This window comes from Trachurus japonicus, unplaced genomic scaffold (genome assembly GCF_045865225.1).
Source record: "Trachurus japonicus isolate A0001 unplaced genomic scaffold, Traja_1.0 AP031100.1".
In the NCBI taxonomy this organism is placed as follows: domain Eukaryota; kingdom Metazoa; phylum Chordata; class Actinopteri; order Carangiformes; family Carangidae; genus Trachurus; species Trachurus japonicus.
This window is the reverse complement of record NW_028221233.1, coordinates 259,318-275,476: the sequence shown is the minus strand read 5'-3', so window position 1 is coordinate 275,476 and position 16,159 is coordinate 259,318. Positions and strand designations below refer to the sequence as shown.

Genomic DNA, 16,159 nt, shown 5'->3' with positions numbered 1-16,159 from the left:
GATGCGGAAGTTTGTCTGAAGTTTTGTCTGAAGTTTGTGTCTGGAGCTCGCGGAGCTGCGCGCGCGGGGGGGAAACGAAGCGACTACGAACTTTCTTTCTTTCTTTCTTTTTTCTTTCAGCGGGAAACTTTTTACCTGAGTGAAGCGGAGAGAGAGAAGAGACAAGGTGAGTCCGACATTTCTGTCTTCTCTTTTTTATCACGGGGGGAAACTGTGACTTCCTGTCGCGCGGCGGCGGCGGCGGCGGCGGCTCCGCTGTCGGTGACTGAGGCCACGGCGGTGACGTCACACACCGGACTGCGTTAGAAAAACAAGAGAAAGTAACGAGAGAAAGTTGTTTTACGTTCAAACTGAGTTAAACAACGCAGGTACAACCATTTTACACACACACACACACAGCTCCACTTTTAACCGTCTGGGTTTTCCCCTCGGTGTTGTTGTTGTTATTGTTGTTGTTGTAGGTTGAAACATTAAACTATAACATTAAAATGTGTTAATGAGGTTCGTTTCCGTTCGTTTCCGTTCGGTTCTGTTCGGTTCAGTTCGTTATTAGGTCGTAAATGAGTCACACACCTGTTCACCTGAACTTTATACCTGCGTTAACTTTCACTTTCACTCCCTGGGAGCGTGTCCCTGAACGCACCACACAGGTCAGTTCAGTTCAGTTCAGTTTATTTCATGTCCCCAAGGTGCAATTTGGGTTGCAGCTCATAGAATCACATAAAGATAAAACATATAGTGACATATAGACGCATCATTATAAATAACAATATAAATATGCACTAATTGTGATCATATAAGATAAAATAGCCTACAGGAAATAGCCTACCGTTAAAACACTGAATACAAAATCCAAGACACAGACACTACAACTGTAGAGATAAGAGGACAAAGCTCTGGAAAACATTAAGAGACCACTTCAAAATGATGAGTTCCTCTGGTTTTACTATCCATAGCTATGTGTTTGAGTAAAATTAACACTTTTGTTTCATTCTATAACCTACTGACAAGATTTCTCCCAGATCTGAAATAAAAATATTGTCATTTAGAGCAGCGGTTCTCAACTAGTCTCACTCTGGGACTCACATTTTCCCCTGGTCATTAAGTTGCGACCCACTTTTATAGAATTCAAACCAAGATTAAAAAAAAAAAAAAGCCTTTAAAACCCTCTATGGTACCATGTTGCCCTGTCACATCTCCACAATTCATCCCATTTAATGCTGTAATACTTTTTTAAAAAAAGAGAGGAGACCTTAGAGAACCAATAACAATGCTTTAATTTATCACATGACTTTCAAGAAGCCATAGTGAAACCTTTTTCTGCAGACTTTTTCAAAGGAAACAGGTTTGCCATTTTGCTCCACTAAAACGGTCTGAAAACATACAGTAACTTCCTGGCCCTTTTTCATCTGGAAAAAAATATATTTACACTAATAGATTAGTAAAGTTTAATTTTTAATAGTTCCATGCAATTTATTTACTTATTAAAGCAGAAGTAAGCGATATTTTTGTGTTAATATAAAAACAGGTCGGAGAAACACGAGTGGGTTTCCTGGAACGCTACAAAGTCGTAAGTCGTGACTTGAAGCTGTAATTTACGGTTTCAAAAGCCTGCCTGGAACGCAGCATTAGCATAACCTTTTCTTGAGATTTTACCAGTTTTTTATAGAAGGTTTTTATTTTTATTATATATTTTTTTTACCACCTTTTCTAGAATTTAAAAAATATATTTATTTATTTTTGAGAATTTTTTTGACTTTTTTTCTAGAATTTTTTTTCCTTTTTTAATTTTTTTTCCTTTTCTTACAAGAAGTTTTACCACTTTTTTTCGAGAAAATGTTTCCTTTTTTTATTTTTTCCTTTTTACTTTACTTTTACTTTCTTTTTTGAAAATTTTTACCACTTCTTCCTAGAAATGCTAAAACATTTTTGGAGAAATTGTATCACTTTTTTTCCAGAAATGTCTCTATAATATTTCCAAAAAAATTCACACCATTGGCCCTAATTCAAAAAAGTGACATTCTTCAGTCTCAGAACTAATATTTGTGTATTTCTGGTGTTTCAAAATCTGGTCCCATGGGGGTCCGTGGTCTAATTTGTGTCAATTTAGGGGTCCTTGATATAAAAAAGTTTGAGAACCACTGATTTAGAGTATTTATTTATTTGCAGAAAATGGCAACAGGTCAAAATAACAAAAAAAAAAGAAAATTCTGGTGTTTTCAGACCTTTACCGTATAATGCAAAGAAGTTCATATTCATTTTAAAGCAACACAACACTACTTTTTAAACCTAGGAAGAGTTTAGAAATCAACATTGGTGGAATAATCCCAATTTTTAATCGCAGCACAGTGTTTTTTTAATTTATTTATTTATAATCTTTCTTCCAGTGTAGAGAAGCTGGATTATTAACAACATTTTGGAGTAGTAGTCTCTTTATTTTTTCCAGAGCTGTAATAAAGAGGTGTCCATAAACGCACCACGTAGCCTAATCATTTATAGTAGGTAAATATTTAACTAGTGTGTGTGTAAAGGATCTATGACGTCAGTTTAGAGGAGGTGCGTTCAGGTGAAGTGTGTGTGTGTTATTTACATTCGCTAATAACAAGTTTAATGTCTTGTAAATTCAAACTATTAAACAACATCTTCTGGAAACGTATGAATAATAATTGATCTTGAAAAAAAAGAGAAAAAGCAAATAGGCCAATAAATCAAGCCTGTCTTCTGCTATTATTCTCATATTATTTCATTTTATCAGTTCTTTGCTCCGTTTTTTGTTAAATCTAAATGCCTGATAAAATATTTCTCACCTTATCATCTGCTACTATTTGGTTTTGTTTTGTTTTTGATTCATGAATCCCTTAATGTTATAGTTTTGCACTTTTATACTGTCCTTAACTTTCATCTATAATATTATTATTAGTTTGTACAGTATTTTCAATTGCTACATTAAACAAAGAGCACAACTGAATGAACAGCTGATTAGAGTTTATTCTGTTTCTACTACTGTGTTTTTTGTTTTTCTCCAGTTTTAGTGATTTTCCAGTTTATTTCTGCTTTTCCTATGCAGAGTTTTTTTTTTTTGCATTTCCTTTTTTTCATTGGCACCTCTATTGCAGCCGGGCTCCAGACTAACCTTTTTTTTTTTTTACCAGGAGCACAGTTCCCTCCCAGACTTTAAGGAATAGTTCACCAAAAAATGAAATCCAGTCATTGTTGCCTCCCCCTCATGCTGATGAATACTCCGGAGTAGTGTTTTATTCCTCAAAGTGCATCTGGAGACCCGGGAGGCCGGTTCATAGTCCAAGGGAAGGGAGATAGTCCAGAGTTTACTGGAAACTACCTCATTTAGGACATTTTTACAGCCGTAACAGTCCTGGATTGAATCGCATTCACGCCTAAATGAGGTAGTTTCCAGTAAACTCTGGACTCTATCCCCATCAGGACACTTGGATTGCAGTGGATGAGCAGTGTGGAGGAATATTAAATGGTTGTTGTGTAGTTTTATGGACGTTTTTGTGTCGGGCGCTATAGACCGAATCTCCTTGTTGTTTACATTCTACTTCCGGGTAGAAAACCAGCTGTAATTTGAATGAGATCAATAGTAACGAACGAGAGTTTAGCTATATATCATATTTTTCAGGCCCTATCACCGTTTAGACAAATCTGAAATGATTGAAGAAACATCACTATTTCTGTGTGTGTGTTTTGTGTTGCTATGTGTTGTATTTATTCAGTTTGGGGGAATCACGGTGTCTAGAAAGCATCAGTGGCTCAGCTGACAGGGACAGCTAACGGTAGCTAAGCTAATGGCGGTAGCTAAGCTAACGGCGGTAGCTAAGCTAACGGCGGTAGCTAAGCTAACAGCAGGACGTCAGCTGTTAAAACCCTCCCGTTGTGGGACACGACATGAAACTACTCCAGTTAGCTCAGTCATGTTGGAACTCAGATATCCGCTGGAGAAAATATTTTTTCATGGAGCGTTTATTGAGTCACTGAGTTATTAAAGTTAAACAGGTAGCTAACCGTTAGCCCGGCTAATCTATGATAACCATGACTAATTACAAAAATGTGCACACGTAAATAGTAATGTTTGTCCAATCATTGGTTTTATAAACTTTACAAACATCAGATTAGTCTAAACGGTGATATAGTGACATGAAAAATGAGATAGGCTATATATAGTGAAACTCTCGTCCGTCACTATTGTTCTCATGCTGGTTTTCTACCAGGAAGTAGTTGTAAACAACAAGGAGATTCGTCCTATTACGGTACTCTCATATAAAGTTTTGGTTGGACTAGGAACCGGCCTCCCGGGTCTCCAGATGCACTTTGAGGAATAAAAAACTACTCCAGAGTATTCATCAGCATGAGGGGGAGTCAACAATGACTGAATTTCATTTTTTGGTGAACTGTTCCTTTAAAATCAGGCAGAACATTTAGGGACGTAGACTGTTAATCGACTTGCAAAGAACATCTTCACATTTCCTAATTTCCTTAACTGAGAGCTGAGATGCCGGATTGTCCCTGAACACATCAGAGTCTTAAACTCAGATCAGTTTCTTTCTTTCTTTCTTTCTTTTTTTTAAGGACTCTGTGTCACTGAGTTTATTGTGTGTGTGTGTGTGTGTGTGTGTGTGTGTGTGTGTGTGTGTGTGTGTGTGTGTGTCTCAGCTCCGTCATCATGGCTTCTCAAGGTGTTTACGCTGAGACGACGACTCCGAACCCGAAGTCGTCCTGGTTCCAGGTTCCGTCCGAACATCTGGACAAGATCCGCTTCATCATCAAGATCCTGGAAGTGGTGAGTGAGTAGCTGTGGTTCGGTCTCTGTCACCATGACGACCACATCTGTGACGTGATGAGGTGGATGAGGAGGTTCTGTTTGTATGAATGAAAGGTCTTTTGCTGCTTTTTCTGTAGGAACAAGAAATAATAGCTTCACTTGGAATTAGAAATGACTCATAATGATGAAATGGCAAAGCCCTCTAGAATATTTTAACAGGGTGTAAAATTAACTTTTTACCTCATTGTCGAGGTAAATTCATGCAAAACCACTGATGCACGTTGCCTTCAGGGACAGTTTTTCATCATCAGTCTCTGTATTTCCCTCTAAAACAACTCTGTGTGGTAACGTTGTGTTATTATCTCATAGCGTGGTGAATGTGCAGCTCACAACTTGTCCACCAGAGCGTTGTGGAGTTGTTGGATTGTGTATTTGATGAGTTTGATGTTGAGGGAAACCAAGAAATCCCATAATGAGCCTCCGTAGCGTAGCTCTGAGCAGCTCACGGCTCTGCTCCGCCGTTCTAAAAACAGCTTGCACCGACAATTAAAGGTAACGAACCTACTGCTATGACTATAGGGATTATGGCAATGGGCCAATTTGCCGAAAATGTTGAACTATCCCTTTTAATGGTTCCAGTGTTTAGACAGTCTTGCACAAACCCCCCGTTTTACTTTACTTTACTTTACTTTTATTGTTTTATTGTACGTGGACAGTCCCAATGCATCAAATGACAGTAAAAAGGGCTTTAGCCAGCATGGCTAATATCCTGCTGTAGTCCCCGGCCAGATGACAATGGGCACCCTAAAAAACAACAATATATTACAACACAATGATTAAAAAGAATCACTAGGGATAGAGCAGGTAGGCATCAGTACAATCATGCAAAGACAGCACATAGAAACATACAAGAGCAGCACATGCAATATACCAGTAATCACACACAATAGGCTACATCAGCACATACTGTACTACACATTCTGGGATGCAGACAGACAGGGGTGCATGCAGACATCACATAGACAGCTAAAACACAGACAGGCAGCATGATCATGGTGCAAATAACACAATATCTTAGTGGGTACAGGTGTAGTTATGAGCGAGCCATGTTTTTAGTTTGGATGTAAAAGTACAGTATGTATGTATTTCTTTAATATGGGTGGGAAGTGAGTTCCAGTTTTGTAATGCTTTAACAGAAAATGATAGCTGGCCAAATGTACTTTTCCTGAATGGGACTGTTAAGTCACCACGAGTGGCGCTTCTAGTGATCTGACCAGTGTTACTGCGTTGGTTTATGAATGAGGTCAGTGGTGGAGGAGCTAAACCAGGCAGGAGTTTAAAGACCAGACAGATGTTCCTATATTTTATGATATCCTCCCAGCTCAGAAGCTGATGTTTGTGTAAGATGGTGCAATGATGTGAGCTGTTCGGTTTCTGGTCCAAAACTTTAAGGGTTTGCTTGTACAGCGTTTCCAATGTCTCTTGCTATATTGAAAGGAGAAGAAGCCCGTATGTGGAAAGACGTACGGTCCTCCGACATGTAGAGAAACACATGATGAGTCATCAGTCATCTGTCCTGTGAGTTCAGCTTCCGTTCATATGTTTGAACTGCTCTGGTGTTGCATCTTCATTTACATCTGGAGCATAAAACATCATGTAGATATTCTGTAGACGTCTAACAATTATTTTTAACAACAATTAAATTTGAATCAGGATTCGTGATCACCGATTAGATTCATTCAGAATGATCTGATCCGATTCAGTGACTTAACCCTAACTTAACTTAACCCTAACCCTTGAAATCGATTCAGTATGTTTTTAGCCAAAAATTCAACCAGTGTGACTGTGAAGTAGATAAATACCTGGAGACTGGACAGTTCTTAAAGACGATGAGAAGAGAGCAGTAGTTCAAACGCTTCAAGTGTGTTCAATAGGGGTGTGAGATCTCGCGAGATTGAACTTGACGATATTTCTCATTGCGTTAAAAATCTGTCTCGCGGGATTTTAAATTTTTCTTTTAATGTAAAGCAGTCTTTCCACTACCAGTTACCATTACAGTAACTCTACTCGACTCGGTTTAGGTGCTTTTCTTTTCAATCATGGCAGAGTTCTTCATAGTTCCTCCTCAGAAAAAACAAAACTTATCAACCAGTGTCCGAGTATCCCAGTAGTGAAATGGCACTGGGGGGGCAGGGGGTCGCTGCCACTACTTTAAAAAATCCTAGAGGAAACACTGCACATAATATTGTTTGCAAAAAGAAAAAAATAAAGTATCTAATTTTATTTTAACTTTTATATATTTTAGTTTTAATTTCAATTTGTAATAGAAGTTTATTAAAAGCTCATGCTTACATCATGCATGTAAAGAGTTATAATAAAACAATGCATGTGCAGCTCGGTTAAATAGAAGTCTGTTGGTCCAGTCATATATTTTGTCATTGTATTTTTCTTAAAATCTCGTCTTGTCTCGTTCTCGTGAGATGAGTGTATCGTCACACCCCTAGTATTCAATATATTCTGATATTCAGAACAGCAAAAAAACTATTGTTATTAATAATAAAACTATAGCAAGAGACACACAGGAACAACTTTTCTACTTATTTATATCTATGTATGTGTTCACTAGGCTACCATTAGTGCAAAATGTTCACATAATATAATACAGCTGTCAGCATCTGTACAACTGGAAGAGAACAGAGAGAGCGTCAGGTGTCACTGTGGGTCGTGTCATTAATGATCTGACTTACTCAGATATTTCACTCAGACGACGGCCAATCAGCTGGTGTGTGCGGTTCGTCTTCATGTTCACCTACACAGGTGTGGACGGATGAAATAGAAATAAGGTAGAGCAGTGTGAACCTTGTCTCTCATGTTGCTCTCTAACTCTGTCTTTACACTACAAGGTTCAAGAGGCTCAGATCAGACTCAGGCTCCATCATATGTGGAAGTGAATCAGATACAAGTGCCAATAGACAGATGAGATCTGTCCTGGCAATGCAAGTAGTACACCATCAATAATATTAATTCCCGTTCCCACATGTTTCTCTGAACCTCTGTAGCCTGTGATTAACACGTAGGACAGACCTGGACGACCGTGTCCAGCTGTGGTCACTGTCACAGGAGTTATTACACTGTTTCATTTTCATGGTGTCCGTTAATCTGTTTTTTTTTCCTCACTAGTTCTTGTTTTCGTACAGTAACATTAATTTCTATGCGGATCGAGGACAAGAGGGAGTGTGAAAGAGAAAGAAACACCAGATTTCTCTTCTTTTTTTTTCAAAGGAGATTAAATCGAAAGCAACTGGACTTAGTTATTTGTCCAGTTGCTTTCGATTTAACCTCCTTTGAAATACTATGACTTGGACAAATGAGAATATGCACCGGCCCACCAGATTTCATGTTTTCCCACTGGCAAAAACTGAAACAAGATGATTAGAAATCAAGAGAGAAAAACAAACAATGTAGCCTACACAAATGTGTCCAAGAGGCTTTGTCCCGTCCTCACTATGTGAGCGATGGAGGATCAGACGGTCGCACAACGTCACCGTCAGCTACTCATCTCATGGCATCCTTGCAAAAGAGATTCTGAATCTCAATGGGACTATTCCTGGTTAAATAAAGGTTAAATAAAAAATAAAAAAATCTCACAATGAGGGTTGGTCCAACAAAAGTGCTTAAAAAGGAACTAAGCAGGATTTTTCCCGTGGCTCTGCTACATTTTTACCTTAATTAAAAAGCTCCGGAGTAATTGTGATGGTTAACTACATGACTTGTGACTTGTTACCGTGACAACAGAGGCTCTCTGTCTTCACCACACGGCTGAAAACCAACCTTCAACATCAGTGTAGTTACTCAGCTGCCGCCCCGGTGTCCCAGCTCTTGTCTCTGCGGCACTGCAACACAAACGCACTCCGTAACTCGTAATCTTTTGTTAATGACAGCTACACAAAGACACGCACCGTAACATCGTATATGTTATGTAACGTTATCCACCGCTCCATTTATTGATGTTTCGCCGGTTTCGTTGTAAACAAACGCACATGGAGGAGAGGAGCGTAACCAGAATAGCAGAAAAGCGAGCGGACTTGCATAGTTCCCCTTTAAATGCTTAAATCCAACGTGCAATTTCCTAGTAGCGATATCATTTTTTTTTTTTACCATTTTAAATTATTTTAGATCGATACATCGCCCAGAAGGCCGACCTGCCGAGCACAGACCAGTGTAGTTGGATCACAGGAATATGAATCGATCCATCGATGTAGCAGATGAATGTAACACATGAAGTAATTCAGGTAATAGACGGATCCGACCTTTAGCCTGTAGGGGTGGGAGAAAAAATTGATTTATATTTTTATAAATAGCATATGGTCCCAGCCCTAGTAGGCTGGTTTCCACCGGGGTCAGGGACTAGTTTCTGCTGCGGATTGATCCACATGTGATGTTTGCAGTGCGAGTTTGCAGCAGGACCTCTGTGTGTGTGTGTGTGTGTGTATGTGTGTGTGTGTGTGTGTGTGTGTGTGTGAGTGACCTCTGTCCATCAGGAAGCAGCAGCAGGAAGTGAGAGTGTGAGAGTGAGTGTGTGTCCGCTGTCGTTAGCAGATCTCAGAGCTGCTGTCGCAACGAGGAGCCACCGGCTGCATCCGGCCCCGGGGCCCCGACACCCCCACACACACACACACACACACACACCCTCTACCCCCCTCTACCCCCCTCTACCCCCAACCACCACAGAGTCATTCAGAAAAAGAGGATCTGTAGTGGACTTTCACAATAAAAGCCTTCCAGGGTCTTCACCTCAGAGAGCCTTTGTTGTGAAAGTGAGACAGGACCAGCTCCTCCTCCTCTTCATCCTCCTCTTCTTCTTCCTCCTCCTCCTCCTCTTCTTGGAATCAAACCCTGACACATATAAGTGTAGAGTGTGTGTGTGTGTGTTGACATCAGCCCTGTGTTTAGCTCTGTGGTTCTGGTCTCAGGAACCGGCCCAGACTGGTTCTTTTCACCACCGTGATGCCTTCACTGACCCTCAGAGCTGCTGTTCATCTTGGGTGTGTCTGTGTGTGTGTGTGTGTGTGCGTGGGCAGCAGCTCTTTCCAAAAACGCCACCACACACACACACACACGTTGGTCTCTCTATAACAGTGAGGACCGGCCTCTCTCGTCATGACTCCAGAGTCTCAGTAGTCGACACCAGAACATTTAAACGAATCTCGATACTTATTTCATAACACGATTAAAAAAAACAAAACCAGAACTCTGTGATTCTAAATCCATTTGTCTACTTTATTAAAAAAGAAACTGTTTCACATCAAACGTTCTTGTATTGAAGCTACACTGAGCTTCAACAACTTTTAGAGTGTAAAGAGCAGCAGAAACAAGGTCACCTAGGTTACCTGTGTCTGTGTGTGTGTTTATAAACACTTTAACGAGCGCCAGGTGGATTGTTTATGAAGTTAACGAGCTCTGGCCTGAGAGTCAGACGTTACCACGGCAACTTGAGGTGGTTGCCAATGACGATAGGGGCCCCCCAGGCTGAGACAGACAGAAACGTGGAGAAAAAGAGCGATTTTCTGCCTCTGCACTGGTCTCGCAAAAGGCTTACTGTGACAAAACGGTAACTCCTATCAGAACAAAACACAGACCATCAGCGCTGTAAGGACTTCCTGAACGATTTGGTGTGATTTTGGTGTTTCTACAGTAAATATTTTGGAGACACTTGCGAGTTTAAAACATCGGTCCGTTCTGCTTCTCTCAGAAAATCTTTGTATTGGAGTCAATGAGGAGCAGAGACAGACGTGGCCGCACTCAGAGGCTGATAATTCAAATTCTGTAAGTCTCTCTGATATTTTGAGCACATGGTGAGACACAGAACAAGTTTGTCTACAAAGTAGGAAAAAATCATGTGTGTAGAGTCTAAATTGTGGCCAGGAGGAGTGTGGAAAGAGAAAAAATCTGGATTTTTTCTGGGCTCTCTCCCACTCTAACCGATGATGTCACGCACTCTGACACGAACATTCCGTGCAATACACACCCATTATTAGGGCCCGACCGATTTATCGGCGAGCCGATTAAATCGGCCGATTATAGCCCGTTTGAGAATAATCGGTAATCGGCCAAAACTCGCCGATTGTCGCCGATATTTTCAGAAATAAAATGCAGGGAATAAGACTTGGTTTTACTTTGAAAATGTTCCCCCATTTGAAAAGATCCCCCGACATTAGGTTATTTATCCTGTAGAGGGCGCATCCAACTGCATCCACTAACCACCTCACAGCCATCGACTCACACCAACACCAACACACCTGCAGAGTGACTGATCTGCAGCAGGACACGCTCCGCCATAGCCTTGTCACTCAGACACATCACACAGCTTATTAACAACTTGATTAACTGTTAACTGTCTCAAAACCAGTGTTGCTGCTGGCTTTCTTTTTACTTTTTTTTTTTTTTTACACCGCGGTCGGGTTGTGAATTAATTAATTAATGCTCGTGACTCCGGCCGTGTTGGGTCCGAGATTCAACAAGCCGGTCGGGTTTTACAGTTATTACCGGCAGTAGCTACGCCCGTTTATCAATAAACACAGTGGATGAGGAGGGTGAGGGACTGAGCTCAGGCTGTGTGGGGGGCGGCGGTGCGGGTCTCTGACTGCAGCGGGACAATCATGTCTCTGCTCCGTGACACACTGAGCGCTGTGGGACCGGGGCTCGCGGCAGCACCCGCTAAACATTGAAAACAGCGGTGATACGTGCTTCCACTTCGAGTTCAACAAACCAGAAACGTCTGGAACAACACTGGAAAAAGTCGCTTTTCAAAAAAAAAAAAAAAAGAGAGCGAGAGGGAGAGAGAGAGACCGCCGTGCCGTGTAAAAACAACAACAACAACAAAAAAGTGTCACGTGTCATGACTTCCTGTATCTGGCCCTTCAAAATAAAAGCCCTATAGCCTTTCACAGTTTAGTCATTGATTTTGACTTAATTTTGACAAGACAGTACTCAAATGTTGTTGTTTTTTCCTGCAACCAATTGACCAAGGAAAATTTGGCAGCCCTAATTTATATATTATATAATATATGTAGATATATTACTTAAATTAATAAAATTGTAAAACTTTATTAAAAAAAATAATAATCGGCCGATTAATCGGTTATCGGATTTTTTTCCCCCTAATAATCGGCATCGGCATCGGCCCCAAAAAATCCATATCGGTCGGGCCCTACCCATTATAATCTCATAATTTCTCCAAAAATGGTCATGGTCATTGATCAGGGATTGATCAAAAACTATATGACCTATCAAAACGTGGAGTAATACACCAATACACAAGACTTGTGTCTACTGTTTAAAGTTTAAATGGAGTCTCTAGGTGAAAGTATGCCTGAGCAGTAGACGTTTGAAAAACTCCAATGATTGCTCTTTTTTGCTTTTTTTTCCCGGCCCGTCCCATTGACTTCACAACTTAGTTAATTCATAGCTGTAGGGGCCAGTGCTCAGTGTGATGACTAATAAGTCTCAACACCAACAGAAAGTCATGTTGTCGTTACTTTTATCCTCCCAGCAGTTCAACCAGAGAACTGTTGTTCTCATTTATTCACTTGCATTCACAGGCTGCGTTCACTCAGACTGGTGAAGAAATGACTCACTAGGCGAGTTTTAAACGGTTAAAATCAATCTGTTTGAAGATCACATGTTCCCTCATAAACCTGACATCTCCTCTCCTCCTCCTCCTCCTCTCCTCTCTCCTCCTGCAGCTCCTCTCCTTCGTGGCCTTCATCATGGAGGAGGTGGTCAGCAGCTGCATCAGCTGCTCGGCCCTCTACTTCTTTGAGTTCGTCAGCTGCACGGCCTTCCTCTTCACGGCGCTGCTCCTCATCCTCCTCTCCACCGGCCTGCACAGCCGGGTCGGCATCAGCTGCTGGCACAGTGTGGTGAGAAGAGGCTCCGCCCACCTCACACACACCTTTACAACATTTCAAATATTTAGATTTTTAATGTTCATTATTAACATGAACAGTTAAAGCAGAAGTAAGCGATCCGGTGGTTTTGGCTAATGCTGCGTTCCAGGCAGGCTTTTGAAATCGTAAATTACAGCTTCAAGTCACGACTTACGACTTTGTAGCGTTCCAGGCAACCCACTCGTGTTTCTCCGACCTGTTTTACCGGTGAAAGTCACTATAACGGCCACTCGTAACTTCTGACCCGTGAACTCGTACCAGATCGAACTGGTACCACTTCACAGGTCGGAAAAACACGAGTTACGAGTTGCCTTGAACGCACCATAACAGTCCTCGTCCCTACGTCACCACATTCACGGCGTCCCTTGGCTGCACACACAGCCCTGCATGCCGTTCTCTCTCCTGATTGGATAAAAACTGTAGGATACGAGAAAAGTTTTCTCCTGGGCTCAGAGCAGAGCAGAGTGACTGACAGACCCGTGTTTCAGACCAAACACTCTATAGAAGTGATTGCTGTCGGAAGATACAACTATTTAAGACTTATATTAACACAAATATATCACTTACTTCTGCTTTAAGTGCAATATGAAACCTATAGAACTCTTTATGCTCAGGTCAGTAAACTCACCAGTGAGAAACACAACTATTTTTTGTAATTAAAGAAAACTTTATGTACGTTCTCCTGTTTACATCACACATAGAATATAAAAACGACTGTAGACGGTCACAAGGTTTTCTGCTACGTTTTTAATTCAATTAAAACGTTCTCAGTTTCTATAATAATAATGTGTGTGTTGGCTAGGGGTGTCACCATTTCGATTTTTTATCGGAATCGATCAAAATTACGTCATGGTCTCGAGCATTGGAGTCAAAGAGGGGATCGACGTTCATTAAAGGGATAGTTCACCCAAAATTCAAATTTCCTCTTCTTCTCTCCTCAGGACTTCTTCTACACCCTGGTCATCGCCGTCCTCTTCTTCATCTCCTCCATCGTCTTCGCTGCTCAGAACAGCGGCTCCACGGTGGAGAGAGGAGCAGTGGTGAGACTCACCCCTTCACTCATTCACTCTCTCACTCCTTCACCCTCTCAACTCCTTCACCCTCTCATCTCCTTCACTCCTTCACCCTCTCATCTCCTTCACTCCTTCACTCTCTCACTCCTTCACTCCTTCACCCTCTCACTCCTTCACTCTCTCATCTCCTTCACTCCTTCACTCTCTCATCTCCTTCACTCCTTCACTCTCTCATCTCCTTCACTCCTTCACTCTCTCATCTCCTTCACTCCTTCACTCTCTCACTCCTTCACTCTCTCATCTCCTTCACTCCTTCACTCTCTCACTCCTTCACTCTCTCATCTCCTTCACTCCTTCACCCTCTCATCTCCTTCACTCCTTCACTCTCTCACTCCTTCACTCTCTCATCTCCTTCACTCTCTCACTCCTTCACTCTCTCACTCCTTCACTCTCTCACTCCTTCACTCTCTCATCCCCTTCACTCCTTCACCCTCTCACTCCTTCACTCTCTCATCTCCTTCACTCCTTCACTCTCTCATCTCCTTCACTCCTTCACTCTCTCACTCCTTCACTCTCTCATCTCCTTCACTCCTTCACTCTCTCATCCCCTTCACTCCTTCACTCTCTCATCTCCTTCACTCTCTCACTCCTTCACTCTCTCACCCCCTTCACTCCTTCACTCTCTCATCTCCTTCACTCTCTCACTCCTTCACTCTCTCATCTCCTTCACTCCTTCACTCTCTCACTCCTTCACTCTCTCATCCCCTTCACTCCTTCACTCTCTCACTCCTTCACTCTCTCATCTCCTTCACTCTCTCACTCCTTCACTCTCTCATCTCCTTCACTCCTTCACTCTCTCACTCCTTCACTCTCTCATCCCCTTCACTCCTTCACTCTCTCATCCCCTTCACTCCTTCACTCCTTCACTCTCTCATCTCCTTCACTCTCTCACTCCTTCACTCTCTCATCCCCTTCACTCCTTCACTCTCTCATCTCCTTCACTCTCTCACTCCTTCACTCTCTCATCCCCTTCACTCCTTCACTCTCTCATCTCCTTCACTCTCTCATCCCCTTCACTCCTTCACTCTCTCATCTCCTTCACTCTCTCATCCCCTTCACTCCTTCACTCTCTCATCTCCTTCACCCCTTCACTCTCTCACCTCCTTGACTCCTTCACTCTCTCATCTCCTTCTCTTCTTCACTCTCTCATCTCCTTCTCTCCTTCCTATCTTCACTCTTCACCCTCTCATCTCCTTCACTCTCTCATCTCCTTCACTCTCTCATCTCCTTCACTCCTTCTCTTCTTTACTCCTTCCCTTCAGTCTTCCTCTCTTCCAACTTTCTCTCCTCCTTCTTTCCTCCCATACCTTCTCTTCTCTTTTCTTCCTCCTCCTCCTCCTTTTTCGTTCCCTGTCTCTCTTTTCTTTCTTCTCACCGGTATCATCCCTCTCTCCCTCTCTCCTCTAGGCGTTTGGTTTCCTGGCGTGCGGCTCCTTCCTCGCTGACTTCCTCCTGCTCTTTAAGAACCGTGGTTTTCCTCTGAAGAAAGGCGGGAAGATGGAGTCGAGTAACGGCGTTGCCGCGGCGCCGGGTCAACCGGAGGCGGAGAAACTCCACCAGCCCGATGTGGCATAAACCTGTTTCTACGCTGCTGCACTCAGAGGTCAAAGGTCTTAGCACTATTCTCTTTTTAACGGGACAACATGGCGTCCATTTTTAAAATCCTGTGTAACACATCAATCAATCAATCAGCCGCTCAGTGAGAGACATTTAAAGAGATAGTTCAACACTTTGTCAAATTGGCCCATTGCCATAACCCCTATAGTCATAGCAGCAGTAGGTTTGTTACCTTTAATTGTCGGTGCAAGCTGTTTTTAGAACGGCGGAGCAGAGCCGTGAGCTGCTCAGAGCTACGCTACGGAGGCTCATTATGGGATTTCTTGGTGGTTTCCCTCATCAAACTCATCAAATACACAATCCAACAACTCCACAACGCTCTGGTGGACAAGTTGTGAGCTGCACATTCACCACGCTATGAGATAATAACACAACGTTACCACACAGAGTTGTTGTAGAGGGAAATACAGAGACTGTTGATGAAAAACTGTCCCTGAAGGCAACGTGCATCAGCGGTTTTGCATGAATTTCCCTCTAAAACAACTCTGTGTGATAACGTTGTGTTATTATCTCATAGCGTGGTGAATGTGCAGGTCACAACTTGTCCACCAGAGCGTTGTGGAGTTGTTGGATTGTGTATTTGATGAGTTTGATGAGGGAAACCAAGAAATCCCATTAGTCTCTGTAGCGTAGCTCTGAGCAGCTCACGGCTCTGCTCTGCCGTTCTACAAATAGCTTGCACCGACAATTAAAGGTAACGAACCTACTGCTATGACTATAGGGATTACTATGGCAATGGG

The 16,159-nt window shown here is 42.1% G+C and overlaps 1 protein-coding gene across 1 annotated transcript; it reads left to right on the top strand.

The window, feature by feature from the left end:
- On the top strand, positions 1-15,545 carry LOC146959760 (CKLF-like MARVEL transmembrane domain-containing protein 6). The gene is made up of 5 exons (XM_085772938.1): positions 1-166; positions 4,672-4,798; positions 12,526-12,702; positions 13,671-13,769; positions 15,210-15,545. Exons 2-5 carry the CDS (start codon positions 4,682-4,684, stop codon positions 15,375-15,377), a joined length of 561 nt encoding a protein of 186 aa, XP_085629064.1. The 5' UTR covers positions 1-166; positions 4,672-4,681; the 3' UTR covers positions 15,378-15,545.
- Positions 15,546-16,159: the final 614 nt, after the last annotated feature.